This window comes from Mauremys mutica, chromosome 4 (assembly GCF_020497125.1).
Source record: "Mauremys mutica isolate MM-2020 ecotype Southern chromosome 4, ASM2049712v1, whole genome shotgun sequence".
NCBI classification, from domain to species: Eukaryota; Metazoa; Chordata; order Testudines; family Geoemydidae; genus Mauremys; species Mauremys mutica.
Window position 1 is genome coordinate 157,231,326 of NC_059075.1, and position 24,813 is coordinate 157,256,138.

General features: G+C 69.9%; 2 protein-coding genes across 2 annotated transcripts; both read left to right on the top strand.

The window, feature by feature from the left end:
* Window positions 1-458: 458 nt before the first annotated feature.
* Window positions 459-8,871, top strand: LOC123368499 (protein ADP-ribosylarginine hydrolase-like). Its single transcript, XM_045013341.1, has 8 exons — window positions 459-594; window positions 1,897-2,120; window positions 2,546-2,644; window positions 3,339-3,444; window positions 4,286-4,365; window positions 5,980-6,163; window positions 6,605-6,819; window positions 8,397-8,871. Exons 1-8 carry the CDS (start codon window positions 584-586, stop codon window positions 8,558-8,560), a joined length of 1,083 nt encoding a protein of 360 aa, XP_044869276.1. The 5' UTR covers window positions 459-583; the 3' UTR covers window positions 8,561-8,871.
* A 6,703-nt stretch (window positions 8,872-15,574) lies between these two features.
* LOC123368541 (calcium-binding protein 5-like) lies at window positions 15,575-21,192 on the top strand. The gene is made up of 6 exons (XM_045013404.1): window positions 15,575-15,867; window positions 16,204-16,234; window positions 16,828-16,971; window positions 17,374-17,483; window positions 17,886-18,033; window positions 20,956-21,192. The coding sequence occupies exons 1-6, from the start codon at window positions 15,805-15,807 to the stop codon at window positions 20,979-20,981; spliced, it is 522 nt and encodes a 173-aa protein (XP_044869339.1). The 5' UTR covers window positions 15,575-15,804; the 3' UTR covers window positions 20,982-21,192.
* Window positions 21,193-24,813: the final 3,621 nt, after the last annotated feature.

A 24,813-nucleotide genomic window follows, 5' to 3' on the forward strand; every position in this document is an offset into this window, starting at 1 on the left:
CCTCCTTCGTCCAGCTTCCCGGGCCAAGGTGCTGACACCCATCCCACCGCCTGGCTCAGGTTACAGGCTCAGGTCCTGTCCCTCACCTAAAGTCACCCCTGGTTCTCCCATCCCCCACACCCACATCCCCATCTACCCAGCCCCCCTGCCCCCAGCCTGCCACCCCCACACAGCTCCATGTAGCCAGCCCCACACCCCATCTACCCAGCCCCCCTGCCCCCAGCCAGCCAGCCCCACACTCCCCCCATCTACCCGGCCCCCTCGCCCCCAGCCAGCCAGCCCCACACCCTGACATCTCCACCCAGGCCCCCACCCCCCAAAGTTCCATGTAGCCAGCCCCCCCACCCCCAGCCCCAGTCCAGGCTCCGGTTTCTCTGGCCCCTTTAAGGGCGCGGGGCTGGAACTGGCCCGGGGCCAAGGCCGGGTTTAGAGCCGGGAATCGCTGAGCCAGTGCGGCGCGGGGAGGACACGGGGCCGGCCGGACACAGGGACCGGACACAGGGACAGACGGGGGGACGGGCAGGGCCCGGCAGGGACAGACGGACACAGCTGGGCCCAACCCCCCCAGGCAGCTGCAAGCTCCATGGAGGGGACGTAAGTGCCCCCCTCCCCCACCCCAGGCTCTCCCCAGCCCCGGCCATGGAGCTGGGGGGGGCGGGAAGAGGGGGGGCAGGAGTAGGGGGGCTGATACTTGGGAGGCCGGACCCCTGACCCCCACACACACACACATGCCTTTACCCAGCCAGCAGGGCACTGAGCGGTGGGGGGGGCTGGTACTTGGGGGGGGCAGACCCCTGACCCCCATCTCCCCCAGGGCCCCCCCCCGGGCGGCGTACCGGGCAGCCATGGCGCTGAGATGGGGGGGGAGCGGCGGGGGGGTTGGTACTCAGGGGGCTGGAGCCCTGACCCCCATCTCCCCCAGGGCCCGCCCTGGGCGGCGTACCGGGCGGCCATGGTGCTGAGATGTGGGGGGGAGCAGCGGGGGGGTTGGTACTCGGGGGGCCGGAGCCCTGACCCCCCCCATCTCCCCCAGGGCCCCCCCCGGGCAGCGTACCGGGCGGCCATGGTGCTGAGATGTGGGGGGGAGCAGCGGGGGGGTTGGTACTCGGGGGGCCGGAGCCCTGACCCCCCCCATCTCCCCCAGGGCCCCCCCCGGGCAGCGTACCGGGCGGCCATGGTGCTGAGATGTGGGGGGGAGCAGCGGGGGGGTTGGTACTCGGGGGGCCGGAGCTCTGACCCCCCCCCATCTCCCCCAGGGCCCCCCCCGGGCAGCGTACCGGGCAGCCATGGCGCTGAGATGGGGGGGGGAGCGGCGGGGGGGTTGGTACTCAGGGGGCTGGAGCCCTGACCCCCATCTCCCCCAGGGCCCCCCCTGGGCGGCGTACCGGGCGGCCATGGCACTGAGATGTGGGGGGGAGCAGCGGGGGGGTTGGTACTCGGGGGGCCGGAGCCCTGACCCCCCCCATCTCCCCCAGGGCCCCCCCTGGGCGGCGTACCGGGCAGCCATGGTGCTGAGATGGGGGGAGAGCAGCGGGGGGTTGGTACTCAGGGGGCCGGAGCCCTGACCCCCATCTCCCCCTCGGGCAGCGTATCGGGCGGCCATGGCACTGAGATGTGGGGGGGAGCAGCGGGGGGGTTGGTACTCAGGGGGCTGGAGCCCTGACCCCCATCTCCCCCAGGGCCCCCCCCCGGGCAGCGTACCGGGCGGCCATGGTGCTGAGATGTGGGGGGGAGCAGCGGGGGGGTTGGTACTCAGGGGGCCGGAGCCCTGACCCCCATCTCCCCCAGGGCCCCCCCACGGGCGGCGTACCGGGCGGCCATGGTGCTGAGATGGGGGGGAGCAGCGGGGAGGGTTGGTACTCGGGGGGCCGGAGCCCTGACCCCCATCTCCCCCAGGGCCCCCCCCCGGGCGGCGTACCGGGCGGCCATGGTGCTGAGCGGGGCGGGCGACGCGCTGGGCTACCGGAACCAGCGCTGGGAGTACTGCCCCTCGGGCCCCCAGATCCACGCCGAGCTGGCCCAGCTGGGGGGGCTGGGGGGCATCCAGGCCGCGCCCCCCGACTGGCCCGTCAGCGACGACACCGTCCTGCACCTGGCAACGGCCGAGGCCCTGGCCACCGGTGAGGGGGGCACAGATCGGGGGGGAGAAATGGGGGGCACAGATCCGGGAGAGGGAATGGGGGGCACAGATCCGGGTGACACAGATCTCGGGGAGGGAATGGGGGGCACAGATCCGGGGGGGCACAGATCCGGGGTGGGAATGGGGAGCTGAGATCTAGGGGGTGGGAATGGGGGGCACAGATCTGGGAGAGGGAATGGGGGGGCACAGATCCGGGGGGCACAGATCTGGAGAGGAAAAGGGGGCACAGATCTGGGGTGGGAATGGGGGGCACAGACCCTGGCGGGGGGAGAGAAAAGGGGCCGTCACGATGCTACCCGTGGGAGCCAGCTGAGGCAGTTGGGGTGTCGGGGGAGGACGGGGACTGGCTGGGGGTCCCTGTGGTGGCTGGGGGGCCCCAGACTGACCCCTCTCTCTGCCCCCCAGGACTGGAGGGGGAGCCGTTGCTGCAGGAGCTGGCACGAGGCTACGTGGCAGCGATGGGCGACATGGAGGGCAGGAAACCCGGCCCCACCAGCATCCTGGGTACGGTAGGAGTGCACCCCCCCCCATGCCCACCCCCCCCGGGCACTGGGACCCCCATGCCCGGCACCCCCTGGCCACTGGGACCCCCCCATGCCCGGCACCCCCTGGCCACTGGGACCCCCCCATGCCCAGCACCCCCTGGGCACTGGCACACCCCACATGCCTAGCATCCCCTGGCCACTGGGCCCCCCCATGCCCGGCACCCCCTGACCACTGGGCCCCCCCATGCCCGGCCCCCCCCGGCCACTGCCCCCCCCCATGCCCGGCACCCCCGGCCACTGCCCCCCCCATGCCCGGCACCCCCTGGCCACTGGGCCCTCCCATGCCCGGCACCCCCTGGGCACTGGGGACCCCCATGCCCGGCACCCCCTGGCCACTGGGCCCCCCCATGCCCGGCACCCCCTGGCCACTGGGCCCCCCCATGCCTGGCACCCCCTGGCCACTGGGGACCCCCCATGCCCACCAACCCCCAGCTGGCTTCTGGGGCCCCCTCCACTGCCCCGCCTGGCTGCCCCACACGCCCCCCGCAGCCCCCACACCTGTGACATGGGGAGGAGTATGGGGGGTCCCCGGACACGTGGGGGGGGTGGGCTGTGCATACCTGGGCCAGGCGTGGGGGGGCAGGGCCGGGACGGGGGTGCTATTTTGGGGACCCTGCAGGGCGCCCATGTGACCCCCACCCTGCCCCCCCCAGGGACGTCCCAGCTGCGCCCGGGCGAGCCGGCCGGGTACCGGATCCCCTTCAACCCCAGCGCCACCGGCTGCGGGGCCGCCATGCGCTCCATGGCCATCGGGCTCAGGTGGGGGCAGGGACTATGGGGCTCCCCAGGGGCTATGGGGCACCCTGGGGAAAGGGGGCAGAGGTGGGGGTGGGACCCCAGGGGCTATGGGGCACCCTGGGGAAGGGGGGCAGAGGTGGGGGCGGGACCCCAGGGGCTATGGGGCACCCTGGGGAAGGGGGGCAGAGGTGGGGGGGTGGGACCCCGGGCGCTCTGGGGCACCTCAGGGAAGGGGGACAGAGGTGGGGGCGGGACCCCAGGGGCTATGGGGCACCTCAGGGAAGGGGGGCAGAGGTGGGGGCAGGACCCCAGGGGCTATGGGGCACCCTGGGGAAGGGGGGCAGAGGTGGGGGTGGGACCCCAGGGCTATGGGGCACCTCAGGGAAGGGGGGCAGAGGTGGGGGCAGGACCCCAGGGGCTATGGGGCACCTCAGGGAAGGGGGGCAGAGGTGGGGGTGGGACCCCAGGGGCTATGGGGCACCCTGGGGAAGGGGGTCAGAGGTGGGGGCAGGGACCCCAGGGCTATGGGGCACCCCGGAGAAGGGGGGCAGAGGTGGGGGAGTGGGACCCCAGGGGCTATGGGGCACCCTGGGGAAGGGGGGCAGAGGTGGGGGTGGGACCCCAGGGGCTATGGGGCACCCTGGGGAAGGGGGGCAGAGGTGGGGGGGTGGGACCCCAGGGGCTATGGGGCACCCCGGGGAAGGGGGGCAGAGGTGGAGGGCATCAGGAGGACGGCAGCTCTGGGTCACGGGGGGCTGGCGGGTGCATCCCAGGGGGGTACTGGGGGTTTCTGGTGTTGGGGGGCACCTGGCTGGGGGGCATGACCCTGCACTGCCCGTGTGCCCGCCCCCTCCCCCCGCAGGTACCCGCGCCCCACGGAGCTGCCAACCCTGATCCGGCTCAGCGTGGAGAGCGGGCGCATGACGCACCATCACCCCACAGGTAGGGGGCACCGGGGGCTGGAGGGGAAAACGGTCCCACACTCCCACCCCGGCATCCCCCCCCTTGCAGGGGACTGGGGGGCCGTGTGGGGGTCCAGCCCCCCGATCTCCCATTGGGGGCTGTGACGGTGCTGCCCGGGGGAGCCAGCTGGGGTCACGCAGTCAGGGTGAGCTGCACACAGACCAGGCCAGACAAACCCCAGACGCTGGTGGATCTTCCAACACGGAGATTTACCAGCCAGCCCCAAACAGCCTCTGTTACCTCCCTGGTTCCTCCGAACCCAAACCCCGCAGCTCCGTCCCGTGCCCGGCCCCAGGCCTCCGGCCAGACGCACACGGCAGAGATGCTGCTGGGTCCTGAAATCTTCTCACCATAGAAAGAGAAGGTTCGTCCAGCCCCCGAGGATCAGCCGCCCCCCCAGCTCCAGTGATAACTGACCCCAAATACCCGCTACAGCCAGTTCCTGTTAACTCAGCTACAATGTATCAGCAGAGAAAAGGGCGCGAGCTGGTTCAAAGCTCAATCTACAGACAGACGTGAATTCGGTTCCTGAGGCTCTGGCACAGCAGAGCGGAGCTTGTAGTTACCCCAAGTCCTTTTAGAAACACTCCCGAGGCTCCAGCCCCGTGTCCGTGTTCAGGGGGCTCCAGCCAGTGCCTGGGGGTCTCAGTCCTTGTGGCTGAAGGTTTCCCCCTCGCGGAACCCAGAGCAGCTCGGAGCTGAAGCCGGATCGTGGCCCAGGGTTTGATACATTTCCAGCCGCCTTTGGGGCTGAGGAAACAATCGGCCTCACTCTCCTGCTCCCAGCCGGCCTGGCCATTCGCCCAGGGGATTGATCCAGGAGCAGCTCAGCCCCAGGGCAGCACAGCCGGCAAAGGGCCACCCCGACAGTCACACTCCTGCGCTCCAGTGTCCTGCGAAATGTTCAGCCTCCTGGTTTGCTCCTTGACTCAAAGCTCTAGCGCTAGACAGGCCTTGTTTGCTGCCATCCCAAGCCCTGAGCCACCCCCTGCCCTGCTCCCGCTGCCAGCGCGGCTGCATGGCCCAGCTCGGCCCATTCACAGACCTTCCTAGCCAGCCCTGAAGGTTCCCCCCGGGGCAGGGCAGGGCAGGCTGGGGGCATTAACTCGCCCTGGCCCTGGCCCCTTCCAGCGTGCGCCCCCAAGGGGAGTCCTGCCCCCCACCTCTGGAGAGTGAGTGCTCTCAGCTGGAGGCATTAACTCGTCCTGGCCCTGGCCCCTTCCAGCGTGCGCCCCCAAGGGGAGTCCTGCCCCCCACCTCTGGAGAGTGCCGTGCTCTCAGCTGGGGGCATTAACTCGCCCTGGCCCTGGCCCCTTCCAGCGTGCGCCCCCAAGGGGAGTCCTGCCCCCCACCTCTGGAGAGTGCCGTGCTCTCAGCTGGGGGCATTAACTCGCCCTGGCCCTGGCCCCTTCCAGCGAGATCGTATCTCACGCTCACTAGTCACAGGGCTTTATGGGAGGACCCAGCCCCCCACGCTGGGCCTGCTGCAGGGTACCCGGGGAGGCCCCGGTCTGAGCGGTGGCTCTGCCCCAGGCCTGGGGGGGGGAGGGGGTCTCCGTGCGGGGCCCCTGACGGACCCTTGCCCCGCTGCAGGGTACCTGGGGGCCCTGGCCTCGGCCCTGTTCACGGCCTACGCGGTGCGGGGGCTCCCCCTGGCGCAGTGGGGGGCCGGCCTGCTGCAGACGCTGCCCCTGGCCCAAACCTATGTGCAGGACGCGGGTGTCGACACCCAGCCCAACCTGGACGCCTGGGGCTACTTCCCCCAGAAATGGGCCTGGTGAGTGTGGGGGGCAGAAGGGGGGACAGAGCCCCAGGCGAGGCTGGGGGTGCCAGGCACAGGGTGGTATGTGGGAAAGGAGGGGGGCTCAGACCCCCCGGGGGGCAGGGCAGGGATGACGGGGCAGGGCGGGGGATGGGAAAGGGGGCGCAGACCCCCCGGGGGGCAGAGAAGGGGTGCCAGGGGCAGGGCGGGGGATGGGAAAGGGGGCGCAGACCCCCGGGGGGCAGATCAGGGGTGCCAGGGGCAGGGCGGGGGATGGGAAAGGGGGCTCAGACCCCCGGGGGGCAGATCAGGGGTGCCAGGGGCAGGGCGGGGGATGGGAAAGGGGGCGCAGACCCCCCGGGGGGCAGATCAGGGGTGCCAGACGCAGGGCGGGGGATGGGAAAGGCGGGTGATGCCGGGGGGGTCAGCGGCCTGGTCTCATCCCTGACCCCGCAGGTACCTGGCTGAGCGGGGCCTGGCGGAAGGACACGGCCCCCCACGGTTCCCCTCCCCCTACGGCCCGGCGGAGCGGGACGGGATCTACCAGACCTTCAGCCTGGAGGGCTGGGCGGGGCGCAGCGGGCACGACGCCCCCATGATCGCCTACGACGCGCTGCTGGGCGCTGGCGACCGCTGGGACGAGCTCTGCAGCCGGGCCATGTTCCATGGGGGTGAGTCCGGCTGCCCCAGAGCCAGCCGCATCCCAGCCCTCACGCCAGGATACACAGGCCCCAGTGCCCCGCCCCAGAGCCAGCCGCATCCCAGCCCTCATGCCAGGATACACAGCCCCCAGTGCCCCGCCCCAGAGCCAGCCGCATCCCAGCCCTCACGCCAGGATACACAGCCCCCAGTGCCCCGCCCCAGAGCCAGCCGCATCCCAGCCCTCACGCCAGGATACACAGGCCCCAGTGCCCCGCCCCAGAGCCAGCCGCATCCCAGCCCTCACGCCAGGATACACAGCCCCCAGTGCCCCGCCCCAGAGCCAGCCGCATCCCAGCCCTCACGCCAGGATACACAGGCCCCAGTGCCCCGCCCCAGAGCCAGCCGCATCCCAGCCCTCATGCCAGGATACACAGCCCCCGGCGCCCCGTCCCAGAGCCAGCTGCATCCCAGCCCTCATGCCAGGATACACAGCCCCCAGTGCCCCGCCCCAGAGCCAGCCGCATCCCAGCCCTCATGCCAGGATACACAGCTCCCGGCGCCCCGTCCCAGAGCCAGCTGCATCCCAGCCCTCATGCCAGGATACACAGCCCCCGGCGCCCCGCCCCAGAGCCAGCCGCATCCCAGCCCTCACGCCAGGATACACAGCCCCCGGCTCCCTGCCCCAGAGCCAGCTGCATCCCAGCCCTCATGCCAGGATACACAGCCCCCGGCGCCCCGCCCCAGAGCCAGCCGCATCCCAGCCCTCATGCCAGGATACACAGCCCCCAGTGCCCCGCCCCAGAGCCAGCCGCATCCCAGCCCTCATGCCAGGATACACAGCCCCCGGCGCCCCGCCCCAGAGCCAGCTGCATCCCGGCCCTCACGCCAGGATACACAGCCCCCGGCGCCCCGTCCCAGAGCCAGCTGCATCCCAGCCCTCATGCCAGGATACACAGCCCCCGGCGCCCCGCCCCAGAGCCAGCTGCATCCCGGCTGCAGTATACACAGCCCCCGGCGTCTCACCCCAGAGCCAGCTGCATCCCAACTGCAGTATACACAGCCCCCGGCATCTCAACCCAGAGCCAGCCGCATCCCAGCCGCAGTATACACAGCCCCCGGCGTCTCACCCCAGAGCCAGCCGCATCCCAGCTGCAGTATACACAGCCCCCGGCGTCTCACCCCAGAGCCAGCCGCATCCCAGCTGCAGTATACACAGCCCCCGGCGTCTCACCCCAGAGCCAGCCGCATCCCGGTGCCAGTACACACAGCTCGTGGCCCCAGAGACTCCTCCGCTCCCCTTGACTCTCCCAGCCAGGGCTGGGCCCAGGGCACCCCCCAATCTCACCCCCCCCCCCCCGGCCAACCTCCCTGTCCCCTCCAGGGGCTGCGGCCCCAAGACCCCCCCCCCCAGCTTGGCTCCAGCTGCCACAAGCCCTGCCCAGCCCCCCAACCTCCCCAGCTGCAGTGGGGCAGGTTAATTGGTCCCGTCTGACCCACAATGACCCACTCAGGGCTTGTGTGGGGCAAACACCCCATGGCAGGATCCCCGGGTGCCCCGCCCCCGCCGCAGAGGGGCCACGTCTCACCTGTGCCCATCTCCCCGCAGGAGACAGCGACTCGACGGGCGTCATTGCGGGGTGCTGCTGGGGGCTGGCCCACGGGCTGGCCGGGGTCCCCGCGGGGAATCACCGACACCTGGAGTACCGGCACCGCATGGAGGCAGCCGCCGACCGGATCCACGCCCTGGCCTGGGGGGAGAGCGCCCCATGAGCACCCCACTGCCCCGGCACTGCCCGGACACCTGGGTTCCTTCTTAACCCCGCCCCCCTGGCCTCCCACCCTGCACTCAACAGCCAACCCCACTGCAGGCCAGGGCTGGATTTGGGGGGTCCCCCATTCCCCAGACACATGGGGGAGGGCAGAAAATTCCCAGCCCCCCCCAGTGCACCCTCCTGCCCCCCCATGAGCCACAGGCCCCCACCCACTAGCACCTCCTACTGCTGCACCCAGGACACCAGGCTCCTGTCTCCAGGGGTCTCCCGGGTCAGCGTCGGGCTGCTCAATAAACCCGTCTCCTGCCTTCCCGTGCCAGCGGGGGTCATTTCGGGGGGGCCCAGGGCCCATGCCAAGAAGCAGGCATCCCCGGGGGATGGGCGAGGCCGGGCTGCAGGGGAGGAGTGGCCAGAACCCAGGTATCCTGCTCCCTGCAGTGCTGCACCCCAGCACCCCACTGATCCCAGCACTGACTGCCAGGGAAGGGCCCCCCGGGACCCCCCACGCCGGCTGCCTGCTGCGCTGTCCCCTCCTGGCCCTGCCCCACAATCCCCTGGGGGGGGATCAGCCCCCCTGCTGCAAGGGCTGTGCCCCCAAACCTATTACTGGCCCCCAGCTTTCTGCTCAGCCCACCCGGCTGGGCCCCGTCAGCCATTAACCGGCTCCTGTCGCACCCGCTCGTTCTGCCCCCAGCTGCTCCCAGCCCTGGTCACTGGCCTCTGCGAGCCAGCTGGGGTCACGCAGTCAGGGTGAGCTGCACACAGACCAGGCCAGACAAACCCCAGACGCTGGTGGATCTTCCAACACGGAGATTTACCAGCCAGCCCCAAACAGCCTCTGTTACCTCCCTGGTTCCTCCGAATCCAAACCCCGCAGCTCCGTCCCGTGCCCGGCCCAGGCCTCCGGCCAGACGCACACGGCAGAGATGCTGCTGGGTCCTGAAATCTTCTCACCATAGAAAGAGAAGGTTCTTCCAGCCCCCGAGGATCAGCCGCCCCCCCAGCTCCAGTGATAACTGACCCCAAATACCCGCTACAGCCAGTTCCTATTAACTCAGCTACAATGTATCAGCAGAGAAAAGGGCGCGAGCTGGTTCAAAGCTCAATCTACAGACAGACGTGAATTCGGTTCCTGAGGCTCTGGCACAGCAGAGCGGAGCTTGTAGTTACCCCAAGTCCTTTTAGAAACACTCCCGAGGCTCCAGCCCCGTGTCCGTGTTCAGGGGGCTCCAGCCAGTGCCTGGGGGTCTCAGTCCTTGTGGCTGAAGGTTTCCCCCTCGCGGAACCCAGAGCAGCTCGGAGCTGAAGCAGGATCGTGGCCCAGGGTTTGATACATTTCCAGCCGCCTTTGGGCCTGAGGAAACAATCGGCCTCACTCTCCTGCTCCCAGCCGGCCTGGCCATTCGCCCAGGGGGTTGATCCAGGAGCAGCTCAGCTCCAGGGCAGCACAGCCGGCAAAGGGCCACCCCGACAGTCACACTCCTGCGCTCCAGTGTCCTGCGAAATGTTCACCCTCCTGGTTTGCTCCTTGACTCAAAGCTCTAGCGCTAGACAGGCCTTGTTTGCTGCCATCCCAAGCCCTGAGCCACCCCCTGCCCTGCTCCCGCTGCCAGCGCGGCTGCATGGCCCAGCTCGGCTCATCCCCAGACCTTCCTAGCCAGCCCTGAAGGTTCCCCCCGGGGCAGGGCAGGGCAGGCTGGGGACATTAACTCGTCCTGGCCCTGGCCCCTTCCAGCGTGCGCCCCCAAGGGGAGTCCTGCCCCCCACCTCTGGAGAGTGCAGTGCTCTCAGCTGGGGGCATTAACTCGCCCTGGCCCTGGCCCCTTCCAGCGAGATCAGATCTCACACTCACTAGTCACACATCCCAAAATCCCCAGCGTGCCCCTCCAACCTCCCCCACTCTGAGCCCCCGTCTGGGCAGTCAGCTGGACCGGACACCTGGGTTCCTCGCCTTGTCCTCCTGCCCCATTGCCCACTTGCAACCTGGGGGAAGCCACCTGCCGTGGAGATGGGCAGAAAACCCATTAGCCTAAGAGCTGAGGAGTGGGCTCTCCCTCGGGACCAGCCACCTCTGCACCGGGCCGTCCCACCAGGGTGGTGTGAAGAGAGCCTGGGCACCACCCCAAAGGACAAACTGGGGCCACGGGGCTGAGCCTGTCCCGTTCGTACCCCCCACCCTGTGTGATAACCAGAGCAAGACTCCTGCTGAGAGGCGCAGTGAGAATCCAGAATGATACCACACAAGAACCCAAATCAAGGAGAGAAGAAGCAGGCTGCTCCCTGCGGCAGGGAGAGACAAAGCAGGCTGCTCCCTGCGGCAGGGAGAGACAAAGCAGGCTGCTCCCCGCGGCAGAGAGAGACAAAGCAGGCTGCTCCCTGCGGCAGGGAGACACAAAGCAGGCTGCTCCCCACGGCAGGGAGAGACAAAGCAGGCTGCTCCCCGTGGCAGGGAGAGACAAAGCAGGCTGCTCCTTGCGGCAGGGAGAGACAAAGCAGGCTGCTCCCTGCGGCAGGGAGAGACAAAGCAGGCTGCTCCCTGCGGCAGAGAGAGACAAAGCAGGCTGCTCCCTGCGGCAGAGAGAGACAAAGCAGGCTGCTCTCTGCAGCCGGGAGAGACAAAGCAGGCTGCTCCCTGCGGCAGAGAGAGACAAAGCAGGCTGCTCCCTGCGGCAGGGAGAGACAAAGCAGGCTGCTCCCTGCGGCAAAGGGCTTCCCTCACCCCCTTGCTCTAGGCTGGCTACCCCACTGACTCTCCACGCTGACAAACTGCCCCCAAAAGGCCCCACCTCCACTGCACCCTGCAGCCAGCTCAGCTCTGTGAGTGTGGGGGGGTGGAAGCTGGACTGACTAACAGCATTAAAAGCTGCACTGGGTGAGCTGCATTCACACTAGCAGCACTTCGCTGTACTGGAGGGACGGGATCAGGCGGTGGGAGCCTTGCGGGGGGGGGGGGGAGTTTTCTTAACGTGGAATTGCCAAAGCAGGGTCCCACAGGGTAGAATAGTGGGGGGGGTAAGGGAGGCCCCCCTATCTCGGGGAACTCTGGGCAAGCAGAGGGATTCTGCCCCCAACCCCGACTGAAGCCCCCAATGGAGGAGGAGCTGAGCTGGGTTGTCTGGGGTCTCGGGGGTCTCACTGTAAAAGGGGGGGGGGCCGTCCCATATCACCCAGCAGAGAGGGGCCCTGCCCTACATGGGGGGAATCGCCTGTAATGGACGCCAGTGATAGCCCATGAGACCCCAGGCCCAGCCCCCATGTTGGGATTGAACCCCAGAATGGGGGCCTACACCCCACAATTCCCCCTGCAAAGTTTGCCATCCCATAATACCCCCAGCCCCATATGCTCGGTGCCCCAGAGAGGGGGGGTTAGTCCTCCCCCCACAATGGGGTTCTGGGAACCAAGGTTCCTGCGCCCCAAATTTCCACCTTAAAAGCTTTGGAGGGGACTGTCATGGAGTGTGGGGGAGTCAGGCCCTGCACCCCCGGCCTCCCTGCCGATTCACCAGGACTCTCAGCCAGCCAGTAAAGCAGAAGGTTTATTTAGACGACAGGAGCACAGTCCAGGACAGGCCATGCCGGCACAGATAACAGGATCCCCCCCGGTTAGGTCCATCTTGGGGCCCCATAACCCCCCTTGGGGGGTCAGAGCCCTCTCTCTCTGCCTCCCCTCTGTTCCCCAGCCAACTCCAGTCTGCCCAACCCCTCCGGCCCCTCCTCTCTGCTCAGCTTCTTTCCCGGGCTAGGAGGTCACCTGACCCCTTTGTCTCCAACACCTTTAGAGGCACCTTTGCAGGAGGCCCGGCCATCAGTTGCTAGGAGACAGAGTGTCAGGCATTTTTGCTGCTAGAAACTTAGGATCTGTCCCCAGCCCCCAGTGCGACCAGTCCCACTTCGTCACACCCCTCCCCCCTTCGAGCCCGAACTGAGCGGGGTCACTCCAGCCAGTGACCTGGGGAAGTTCGAACCCACCTACATTCCCACAGAGGCCCCAGGGTCCCCCCCGTTCTGGGGGGAGAGTTACCCCAGGTCATTCCAGTTTCCTGCCCCCCTGTAGCTCGGTGGGGCTCGAGGGCACTGGCAGGTTGCAGCTGGGAAGCCTTATGCCGCCCGCGCCCTTTCCCCATCCCAATACCCCTGGGGTGCACGCGGGGCTGGGGCCTTCTCCCCACGTTCCAGTCTGGGGGGCTGGGATTCGGGCTGTCTCGGTTCAGAGCCCCCCTTCTGACCCTGGCCCCCCTCTGGACAGGCTCCTCGGGGCGGGGCGAGGGTCTTACACCCATCTTCCCCCTGTCCCGGGCCTTCCTCCCCCTCTGGCGGGGGTCACAGGAGCGGCAGTGCTGCCGGACATGGGCAAAGACCCCAGGCCAGTAATAGTTCTGCAGCAGCCGCTGCTGGGTACGCCAGGCTCCCTGGTGCCCTGAGGGGGGAATGTCATGGGCCCGGCACAGCAGCTGGTGGCGATACTCCTGGGGTACCACCAGCTGCCTCCTGATCCCCCCTGACTCCATCTTCCCTGGGGGAGCCCATTCTCGGTACAGGAGCCCCTTCTCCCACAGGAACCTTTTCCGGCCACCTCGTCCCATGGTCTGTCCCCCCCCGAGGTTGGCCAGGTCCCCTATCCTCCGCAAGGAGGGGTCTTCCCGCACCGCGGCCTGGTACTCAGCCGCTGGGGCAGGGACGGGGATCTGCTCTCTCTCACCGGCTGGGTCTGGGGCCACAGCCTCTCTGAGCCCTGTCCCTGGGCGTTCCCTCCCCACCAGGTCAGGGTCCGGTGCCCCGGGCAGAGTACCTTCCCCGGTGTCAGGGTGCAGAGCCCTGCGTTGACTCTGACTACGGTTCACGGCCGGGGCACCCCGTGTGTTCCTGGGCCAGTCCTCGAGATCCCCCCCCATTAATACCTCTGTGGGCAAATGCGGGTGCACCCCCACGTCCTTGGGGCCCTCCTTGTCCCCCCACTTTAGGTGTACCCTCGCCACAGGCACCCTGAATGGGGTCCCGATCACACCCCTCAGGGTCAGGTAGGTGTTGGGCACCATCCGATCTGAGCCCACCACCTCCGGCCGGGCCAGCGTCACCTCTGCGCCCGTGTCCCAGTACCCAGTGGCCTCCTTCCCGTCTACCTCCAGGGGAACAAGGCACTCACTCCGGAGGGGTAGTCCCGTGCCCACCCTGTAAACCCAAAACTCAGGGCTGGGAGCATCCAGCCCCTCGGAGGGGCCGACCCGGGGCCCCCCTCCCTCCTTCGCAGGGGGTACGCGGCCAGCCCCCCTTTCCTGCGAACACTGCCCCTCATCTGGCTGGGTCTCTACCCAGTTAACCCGGTGGGGGGTTGGTCTGCTCAGTTTGTCCCGGAGCTTGGGGCACTGGGCCCGTATGTGGCCCGGTTGGCCACATTGATAGCAGCCCATGTCTCGTGGGTCCCCTCGAGTGGGACGGCTGGACCTGACGCCAGATGTTTCCCTTTGGTGGGGGTCCTCCCTGTTTACGTTGTTGCTCCTTCTCCCTCTCCTCGAATTCACGCTGCTTCTGCCGGTCCTCCATCTCCATCTCCATCAGTTTGATCTCTCTCTCCAAGTCCAGCCGCCTGAGTTCCACGGAGGCCGAGCGTCGCCGGGCCGATCCCCTGCTGGCCGGGGGGGTCACGGTGCCCCCCGTAGCTGGGCTCCTCCTCCCCCTCCCCCTAGGCCTAGGGGTGGGGGGTCTCAGGGAGCCCTCAGCGGCCGGCTGACCACTCCCAGCAGGGACAGACACTGGTGCCTGCGCTGCATCTGCCCAGCTGCTTCCCGCAGAGACAGGGACCGGTTCATTGACGCGGTCTCTCTCCTCCAGCCGGGCAATCAGCTGGGCCTTGGTGAGCTTCCCACTGCGCAGCCCCCTCTGCTTGCACAGCTCCACCAGCTCACACTTGCGCTGCTTGGCATACATCTTCCTGCTGGCCGCTCGCAGGCCGGGGTGCTCGCCGCTCCCCACGGGTTCCAGGGGGACCCCTAGTGTGCCAGTCCTTGAGGTCACCACCTCTCTGCCAGGGTCGAGCTGCAGACTCCTCCGCCCCGGGGACCGTTCGCTGTGATCCCCCGGGGGACCCTGTTACTGCAAAGTCCTTCTCTCTGGCCACACTGCCCCAGGGGTTAATCGCCCCTTTGTTTTACTGCTCCCCAGTCACTTACTGCAGGAAGCACCGTCCACGGGGTGCAGTCATCCCACCGCTACCACCAGTTGTCACAGAGTGTGGGGGAGTCAGAGCCCTGCACCCCCGGGCGCCCTGCGATTCACCAGGACTCTCAGCCAGCCAGGAAAGCAGAAGGTTTATTTAGCCGACAGGAACACAGTCCAACACAGGTCTTGCAGGCACAGACAACAGGATCCCCCCAGTTAGGTCCATCTTGGGGGCCTCCCAGCCCCCCTCGGGGATCAGAGCCCAGTCTCCCTGCCTCCCCTCTGTTCTCCAGCCAACTCCAATCTCCCCAGCCCCCCTCTGGCCCCTCCTCCCTGCTCTGCCTCTTTCCCGGGACAGGAGGTCACCGGACCCCTTTGTCTCCAGCACCTCTAGCCCGCACCTTTGCAGGGAGGGGCCCGGCCATCCGTTGCTAGGAGACAGAGTGTCAGGCATTTGGCTGCTGGAACTTAGTTTCTGTACCCAGCCCCCAGTGCAAACAGTCCCACTTCGTCACAGGGACACCCCAAGAAACCCCCTGCCCCACCTCTGCGGAGGGGCTGAGTTGCAGGGAGCACCCCCTGGGGGTCACCAGTGGGATGTGAACCCAGGACCCTAATCAGAGACTTGGCACTGAGCCCTCTGCATCTGAACCCAGGCATCCGGGCTCCCAGCCCCCCGCTGCTCTAACCACCAGCCCCCACTCCCCTCCCAGAGCCGGGGATAGAACCCAGGAGTCCTGGCTCCCAGCCCCCGCTGCTCTAACCACCAGCCCCCACTCCCCTCCCAGAGCCGGGGATAGAACCCAGGAGTCCAGGCTCCCAGCCCCCCGCTGCTCTAACCACCAGCCCCCACTCCCCTCCCCGAGCCAGGAGCGAACCCAGGCGTCCGGGCTCCCAGCCCCTGTGCCAGCCAGCAGATGTTGGCCGGGCGGATTTATGCAGCAGCTGCCCTGTTTGGGATGGCGATAGGTCACGGGGGTGAGGATAATCCCCTGGCGTGGGAGCGACTATAAACCCCCCACCCAGCCTGGCACAGCCGCCTCCTCCTCCAGCCACAGCTCTGGCTCCGGGGCAGCAGCTGGCACCATGCAGAACGCCCTGGGGCCCGCCTGCATCTTCCTGCGCAAGGGCATCGCCGAGAAGCATGGGGTGAGACGCCCAGTTCTGCCAGGGGAGCGGGGGCTGGGCGCCAGGACGCCTGGGTTCTCTCCCCGGCTGTGGTACGGGAGGGGGGCTGGTGGTTAGAGCGAGGAGGGGCTGGGATCCAGGACCCCTGGGTTCTCTCCCCGGCTCTGGGAGGGGAGTGGGGCCTGGTGGGTTAGAACAGGGGGGGCTGGGAGCCAGGACTCCTGGGTTCTCTCCCCAGCTCTGGGAGGGGATGGGGGCTGGTGGGTTAGAGCAGGGCAGGGGGCTGAGGGGCCGGACACCTGGGTTCTCTCCCCTGCAGGACCGCACTGGGTCCATGAGTGTGTCTCTTTATTCCAGCACCGGGAGCTGGGAGCGGATGAAATCGAAGGTGAGAAGCCCGTGGGAGGGGAGTGGGATCTGGGGATTGAAGCAGGGAAGGGGGGGTGGGGCTGGGAGCCCGGACGCCTGGGTTCTCGCTGCAGCCCAAAGGGGAGAGGGGCCTCGCAGGTTGGTGCGCAGGAGCCCCCAGTACTAGCCCCACCCCCAGGAGGGCTGTGGGGGAACACGGGTGTTGCTGGCACCCCAGGACTCCTGGGTTCTGCCCCCGGCTCGGGGAGGGGTCCCAGCGCTCCCGGGTCCTGGGCTGTGGTAAGGGCTCGGCCCAGCGGGGGGGGGCTCAGCCGGTCGGGGGGGGGGCTCGGCTCAGCACGGGGGGCTCAGCCCAGCGGGGGGGCTCAGCAGGGTCGGGGGGGGCTCGGCCCAGCGGGGGGGGGCTCAGCCGGGTCGGGGGGGCTCAGCCCAGCGGGGGGGGGGCTCAGCTGGGTCGGGGGGGGGCTCGGCCCAGCGGGGGGGGGCTCAGCCCAGAGGGGGGGGCTCGGCCCAGCGGGGGGGGGCTCAGCCCAGCGGGGGAGGGGGGCTCAGCCCAGCGGGGCGGGGCTCGGCCCAGCACAGGGGGCTCAGCCCGGCCGGCCCCCCCGGCAGAGCTGCGTGAGGCCTTCGCGGAGTTCGACAGGGACGGGGACGGGCTGATCGGCTGCAAGGAGCTGGGCCAGCTGATGCGCACCATGGGCTACATGCCGACCGAGATGGAGCTGCTCGAGCTCTCGCAGCAGATCCACATGAACCGTGAGCCGGGGGGCGGGGCTGCCAAGGGGGTGCCCGGGAGGGGGCGGGGCTCCCGGCAGGGGGGTGCCCGGGAGGGGTCAGGGCCCCTGGCAGGGGGGTGCCCGGGAGTGGGCGGGGCTCCTGGCAGGGGGGTGCCCGGGAGTGGGTGGGGCTCCCAGCAGGGCAGTGCCCGGAAGGGGTCAGGGCCCCTGGCAGTGAGGGTGCCCGGGAGTGGGTGGGGCTCCTGGCAGGGGTGTGCCCGGGAGTGGGCGGGGCTCCTAGCAAGGGGGGTGCCTGGGAGGGGGTGGGGCTCCTAGCAGGGGGGTGCCTGGGAGGAGTCAGGGCCCCTGGCAGTGGGGGTGCCCGGGAGGGGGCGGGGCTCCTGGCAGGGACCCCCCGGCTGACACCCACCCCCTGTTGCAGTGGGGGGCCGGGTGGATTTTGAAGACTTCGTGGAGCTGATGACACCCAAGCTGCTGGCCGAGACGGCCGGGATGATCGGGCTGCAGGAGATGAGGGACGCCTTCAAGGAGGTGAGGGAGAGAGAACCCAGGAGTCCTGGCTTCCAGCACCCCCTGCTCTCACCCACCAGCCCCCACTCCCCTCCCCTCACCAGGGAGAGAACCCAGGAGTCCTGGCTCCCAGCACCCCCTGCTCTCACCCACCAGCCCCCACTCCCCTCCCCTCACCAGGGAGAGAACCCAGGCGTCCAGGCTCCCAGCACCCCCTGCTCTCACCCACCAGCACCCACTCCCCTCCCCTCGCCAGGGAGAGAACCCAGGCGTCCAGGCTCCCAGCCCCTGGCTCTAACCCCCCTCCCAGAACCAGGCGAGAACCCAGGCGTCCAGGCTCCCAGCCCCTGGCTCTAACCCCCCTCCCAGGGCTGGGAGCGAACCCAGGAGTCCTGACGCCCCCCCGCCCCCCTCCCCCCGCAGTTTGACACCAACGGGGACGGGGAGATCACGCTGGAGGAGCTGCAGCTGGCCATGCAGCGCCTCATGGGCGAGCGACTCACCCCCCGCGAGATCAGCGACGTGGTCAAGGAGGCCGACATCAACGGGGACGGGACCGTCGACTTCGAGGGTGCGTGGGGCGCCCTGGGGGATTGTGGGTAACGCGCCGCTCGGCCAGCGCCCACACGGGTCAGGCCCCCTGGCCCTGGGGGATTGTGGGTAACGCGCCGCTCGGCCAGCGCCCACACGGGTCGGGCCCCCCGGCCCTGGCAAGGGATTGTGGGTAACGCGCCGCTCGGCCAGCGCCCACACGGGTCGGGCCCCCTGGCCCTGGCAAGGGATTGTGGGTAACGCGCCGCTCGGCCAGCGCCCACACGGGTCGGGCCCCCTGGCCCTGGGGGATTGTGGGTAACGCGCCGCTCGGCCAGCGCCCACACGGGTCAGGCCCCCCGGCCCTGGCAAGGGATTGTGGGTAACGCGCCGCTCGGCCAGCGCCCACACGGGTCGGGCCCCCTGGCCCTGGGGGATTGTGGGTAACGCGCCGCTCGGCCAGCGCCCACACGGGTCAGGCCCCCCGGCCCTGGCAAGGGATTGTGGGTAACGCGCCGCTCGGCCAGTGCCCACACGGGTCGGGCCCCCCGGCCCTGGGGGATTGTGGGTAACGCGCCGCTCGGCCAGTGCCCACACGGGTCGGGCCCCCCGGCCCTGGCGCATTGTGGGTAACGCGCCGCTCGGCCAGCGCCCACACGGGTCGGGCCCCCTGGCCCTGGGGGATTGTGGGTAACGCGCCGCTCGGCCACAGCCCGCACGGGTCAGGCCCCCCGGCCCTGGCAAGGGATTGTGGGTAACGCGCCGCTCGGCCAGCGCCCACACGGGTCGGGCCCCCTGGCCCTGGGGGATTGTGGGTAACGCGCCGCTCGGCCAGCGCCCACACGGGTCGGACCCCCCGGCCCTGGGGGATTGTGGGTAACGCGCCGCTCGGCCAGCGCCCACACGGGTCGGACCCCCCGGCCCTGGGGGATTGTGGGTAACGCGCCGCTCAGCCAGCGCCCACACGGGTCAGGCCCCCTGGCCCTGGCAAGGGATTGTGGGTAACGCGCCGCTCGGCCAGCGCCCACACAGGTCAGGCCCCATGGCCCTGGCAAGGGATTGTGGGTCACGCGCCGCTCGGCCCAGCGCCCACACGGGTCAGGCCCCCTGGCCCTGGGGGATTGTGGGTAACGCGCCGCTCGGCCAGCGCCCACACGGGTCGGGCCCCCCGGCCCTGGCAAGGGATTGTGGGTAACGCGCCGCTCGGCCAGAGCCCACACGGGTCAGGCCCCCTGGCCCTGGCAAGGGAGTGGGGGTATCGCGCCGCTCGGCCAGCGCCCACACGGGTCGGGCCCCCCGGCCCTGGGGGATTGTGGGTAACGCGCCGCTCGGCCAGCGCCCACACGGGTCGGGCCCCCCGGCCCTGGGGGATTGTGGGTAACGCGCCGCTCGGCCAGCGCCCACACGGGTCGGACCCCCCGGCCCTGGCTCGGGATTGTGGGTAACGCGCCGCTCGGCCAGCGCCCACACGGGTCAGGCCCCCTGGCCCTGGCAAGGGATTGTGGGTAACGCGCCGCTCGGCCAGCGCCCACACAGGTCAGGCCCCATGGCCCTGGCAAGGGATTGTGGGTAACGCGCCGCTCGGCCAGCGCCCACACGGGTCAGGCCCCCTGGCCCTGGGGGATTGTGGGTAACGCGCCGCTCGGCCAGCGCCCACACGGGTCGGGCCCCCCGGCCCTGGCAAGGGATTGTGGGTAACGCGCCGCTCGGCCAGAGCCCACACGGGTCAGGCCCCCTGGCCCTGGCAAGGGATTGTGGGTAACGCGCCGCTCGGCCAGCGCCCACACGGGTCGGGCCCCCCGGCCCTGGGGGATTGTGGGTAACGCGCCGCTCGGCCAGCGCCCACACGGGTCGGGCCCCCCGGCCCTGGGGGATTGTGGGTAACGCGCCGCTCGGCCAGCGCCCACACGGGTCGGACCCCCCGGCCCTGGGGGATTGTGGGTAACGCGCCGCTCGGCCAGCGCCCACACGGGTCGGACCCCCCGGCCCTGGGGGATTGTGGGTAACGCGCCGCTCAGCCAGCGCCCACACGGGTCAGGCCCCCTGGCCCTGGGGGATTGTGGGTAACGCGCCGCTCGGCCAGCGCCCACACGGGTCGGGCCCCCGGCCCTGGGGGATTGTGGGTAACGCGCCGCTCGGCCAGCGCCCACACGGGTCGGGCCCCCGGCCCTGGCCAGGGGTTGTGGGTAACGCGCCGCTCGGCCAGCGCCCACACGGGTCGGGCCCCCGGCCCTGGGGGATTGTGGGTAACGCGCCGCTCGGCCAGCGCCCACACGGGTCGGGCCCCCGGCCCTGGGGGATTGTGGGTAACGCGCCGCTCGGCCAGCGCCCACACGGGTCAGGCCCCCTGGCCCTGGGGGATTGTGGGTAACGCGCCGCTCGGCCAGCGCCCACACGGGTCAGGCCCCCTGGCCCTGGGGGATTGTGGGTAACGCGCCGCTCGGCCAGCGCCCACACGGGTCGGGCCCCCGGCCCTGGGGGATTGTGGGTAACGCGCCGCTCGGCCAGCGCCCACACGGGTCGGGCCCCCTGGCCCTGGGGGATTGTGGGTAACGCGCCGCTCGGCCAGCGCCCACACGGGTCAGGCCCCCTGGCCCTGGCAAGGGATTGTGGGTAACGCGCCGCTCGGCCAGCGCCCACACGGGTCGGGCCCCCTGGCCCTGGGGGATTGTGGGTAACGCGCCGCTCGGCCAGCGCCCACACGGGTCAGGCCCCCTGGCCCTGGCAAGGGATTGTGGGTAACGCGCCGCTCGGCCAGCGCCCACACGGGTCAGGCCCCCTGGCCCTGGCAAGGGGTTGTGGGCTGGTGTGGCAGGGCCATGGCCTGCCAGCTCTCAGAGAGGATTGTGGGTAAGGCAGGCTTGGCGTGAGTGGCCAAGGGATCCCCTGGTGGGGCGGCTCCATGGGGCTGGGATTCCCCCGCCCCCAGGCATCGGTTCTAATGGGGGCCTTTGCCCTGCAGAGTTTGTGAAGATGATGTCACGCTGAGGGGGGCTGAGCCCCCCCGAGATCAAAGACTGACCTTGGACAGGGGGTTGAGCCCGACGCTGTCAAGACACCACCAAGATTAACCCCCAAATCGCAGCCTCCAGCTCCCCTCACCTCCCTGCCTGCTACCCCCAGAGCCCCCAGAGCCTTCCCCGGCCTCCCCCACAGCCTGTCCCCCAGACCTCCAGCCCCCACCACCTCCCTGCCAGCTACCCCCAGAGCCCCCAGAGCCTTCCCCGGCCTCCCCCACAGCCTGTCCCCCAGACCTCCAGCCCCCACCACCTCCCTGCCAGCTACCCCCAGAGCCTTCCCCGGCCTCCCCCACAGCCTGTCCCCCAGACCTCCAGCCCCCACCACCTCCCTGCCTGCTACCCCCAGAGCCCCTCCAGATCCTTCCCCGGCCTCCCCCACAGCCTGTCCCCCAGACCTCCAGCCCCCACCTCCTCCCTGCCTGCTACCCCCAGAGCCCCCAGAGCCGTCCCCGGCCTCCCCCACACCCTGTCCCCCAGACCTCCAGCCCCCACCACCTCCCTCCCAGCTACCCCCAGAGCCCCACGAGATCCTTCCCCGGCCTCCCCCACAGCCTGTCCCCCAGACCTCCAGCCCCCACCACCTCCCTGCCTGCTACCCCCAGAGCCCCCAGAGCCTTCCCCGGCCTCCCCCACACCCTGTCCCCCAGACCTCCAGCCCCCACCACCTCCCTGCCAGCTACCCCCAGAGCCTTCCCTGGCCCCCAGACCTCCAGCCCCCACCACCTCCCTGCCAACTACCCCCAGAGCCTTCCCCGGCCCCCAGACCCCTCCCACACCCTGTCCCCCAGACCTCCAGCCCCCACCACCTCCCTGCCAGCTACCCCCAGAGCCTTCCCTGGCCCCCAGACCCCTCCCACAGCCTGTCCCCAGACCTCCAGCCCCCACCACCTCCCTGCCAACTACCCCCAGAGCCTTCCCCGGCCCCCAGACCCCTCCCACAGCCTGTCCCCAGACCTCCAGCCCCCACCACCTCCCGGCCTGCTACCCCCAGAGCCCCCAGACCCCTCCCACAGCCTCCCCCACACCCTGTCCCCCAGACCTCCAGCCCTCACCACCTCCCTGCCAGCTCCCCCCCGAGCCCCCAGAGCCTTCCCCGGCCTCCTCGCCCCCAGACCCCTCCCACAGCCTCCCCCACACCCTGTCCCCCAGACCTCCAGCTCCCCTCACCTCCCTGCCTGCTACCCCCAGAGCCCCCAGACCCCTCCCACAGCCTCCCCCACAGCCTGTCCCCCAGACCTCCAGCCCCCACCACCTCCCTGACAGCTACCCCCAGAGCCCCCAGGCCCCTCCCACAGACTCCCCCACACCCTGTCCCCCAGACCTCCAGCCCCCACCACCTCCCTGCCAGCTACCCCCAGAGCCCCCAGGCCCCTCCCACAGCCTCCCCCACACCCTGTCCCCCAGGCCTCCAGCTCCCCTCACCTCCCTGCCTGCTACCCCCAGAGCCCCTCCAGATCCTTCCCCGGCCTCCCCCACACCCTGTCCCCCAGACCTCCAGCCCCCACCACCTCCCGGCCTGCTACCCCCAGAGCCCCCAGAGCCTTCCCCGGCCTCCCCCACACCCTGTCCCCCAGACCTCCAGCCCCCCAGCGCTCACACACCTCCCCCTCCACTCCCCACAGCCCTTCCCTTCCCCATGGCTCTCTGGATCCCGCTGTCCCCCCAGCTCTCCTCCCCAGGCCCCTCCGCTGCAGACACGCAGCCCTTGTGTGCAATAAAAGCCGTGTGCTGAACCCAGACGTCCGAGGGAGGCTTTCTTGGCCAGGGGATCATGGTTACAACCCGGCAGCGGGGCCTTGGGAGGCAGAGCCGAATGCAGAGCACGGGGCTTAGAGACGATAATCACAGCCCGCGGGGACAACATATGGATGGGAATAACCGGCTTAGCATGGGGGGCTGGGGGGGGGGCTGGGCTGGGCTGGCAAGGGCTGTGGGTCGGAAGTGAGGGGCACCGGCAGAGCTGGGGGGGGCCCAGGGCTGGCAGGGGCTGCGGCTCGGGAGTGAGGGGCACCAACATGGGGGTTCTGGCAGCCCGTCCCCCAGTCCTCCCCAGGCACAGCTGTCTGTCATTAGGGGCTCAGATTAAATTGCGGCTTCAGCTCCAATCCTGAGAGTTTTTAATCCGGAAATATCGTTAAATGAAACGAGCAGCCGAGCCGGATAATCCCCCCGGCACCCTGGGATTGCTCCAGCACCTGGGTGTCCTGGGGCTGAGGGGGCTGGAAGGCTGAGATCGGGGACGTGGGGGGGTCCGTACGTCTGTGGCACTGCAGGGAGATGGACGTACCCGCAGCCCCCTGCCAGCCCAGCCCTGCCGGTGCCCCTCACTCCCGACCCGCAGCCCCTGCCAGCTCAGCCCTGCCGGTGCCCCTCACTCCCGACCCGCAGCCCCTGCCCCCCCCCCGCTCTGCCGGTGCCCCTCACTCCCGACCCGCAGCCCCTGCCCCCCCCGCTCTGCCGGTGCCCCTCACTCCCGACCCGCAGCCCCCTGCCAGCGCAGCCCTGCCGGTGCCCCTCACTCCCGACCCGCAGCCCCTGCCAGCCCTGGGCCCGTGCCCAGCTCTCTAGCACTCACTCCCCTTCCATTCAGTTCCTGCTCCCTGGCGCCACACCCCGCGCTCGGGGGAACAGACACATCCTGCTCTCGCGGGAGGGGCTGAGACCCTGCGCCCCACCAGGGCCGCCCAGAGGATTCAGGGGGCTTGGGGCAAAGCAATTTCGGGGGCCCCTTCCATAAAAAAAATTGCAATACTATAGAATCCTGTATTCTCGTGGGGGCCCCCGGGGGGCCCGGGGCCAACTGCCCCACTTGCCCCTCCATCTGGGCCGCCCTGCGCCCCACACAACAGGGGCCCCGATCTCGCTCCCCCCGGCTCCGCCCCACGCCCGGCCCCCCATCTCGCTCCCCCCCGGCTCCGCCCCGCGCCCGGCCCCCGATCTCGCTCCCCCCCGGCTCCGCCCCGTGCCCGGCCCCCGATCTCGCTCCCCGCGGCTCTGCGCCACACCCAGCCCCCCAGTCTCGCTCCAGCCCTGCTGGTGTGAGCGGTGGGATCCAGTGCCCTGCAGTGGAGTTAAGGCCCTTGGGCTGAGGGGTCAGTTCACAGCTGGGCCCCGGCCGGGCTGCCGGCTCCCATTCAGGCCCCGATCCCTGGAGCTCTCACACCTGCTGGCCCTGTTCCCTGGCGCAGGCCGCGGAGGCTGGCCCCATACACTGTGTGTGCCCCACTGAGAGTCCTGGAGAGAAGGGCTGGGAACCCCAGTGCAGGGGAAGGGGAGTCATAGTCTGTGACCCAGGACTCCTGGGTTCTCTCCCGGCGCTGGGAGGGGAGTGGGGCCGGTAGGTTAGAGCGGGGGGGGCTGGGAGCCAGGACTCCTGGGTTCTCTCACCACCTCTGAGAGGGGAGTGGGGCTGGTGGTTAGAGCGGGGGGGCTGGGAGCCAGGACTCCTGGGTTCTCCCTGGCTCTGGGAGGGGAGTGGGGGCTGGTGGGTTAGAGCGGGGGGGCTGGGAGCCAGGACTCCTGGGTTCTCTCCTGGCTCGGGGAGGGGAGTGGGGCTGGTGGGTTAGAGCGGGGGGGGGGCTGGGAGCTAGGACTCCTGGGTTCTCTCCCCGGCTGTGGGTGGGGAGCAGGGGCTGGTGGGTTAGAGCCAGGACTCCTGGGTCCCAAGCTGCTCTCTGTGATGTTGTCAGAGTGGGCTCCACCCCTTCGTTAGCGCTGATTGCAGCAGGGTGTGGCTGGGCAGTGCCGGGGGAGGGGCTATATCAGACCCCTGTGGAGCCCAGCAGGGAGCTAGTGAGCAG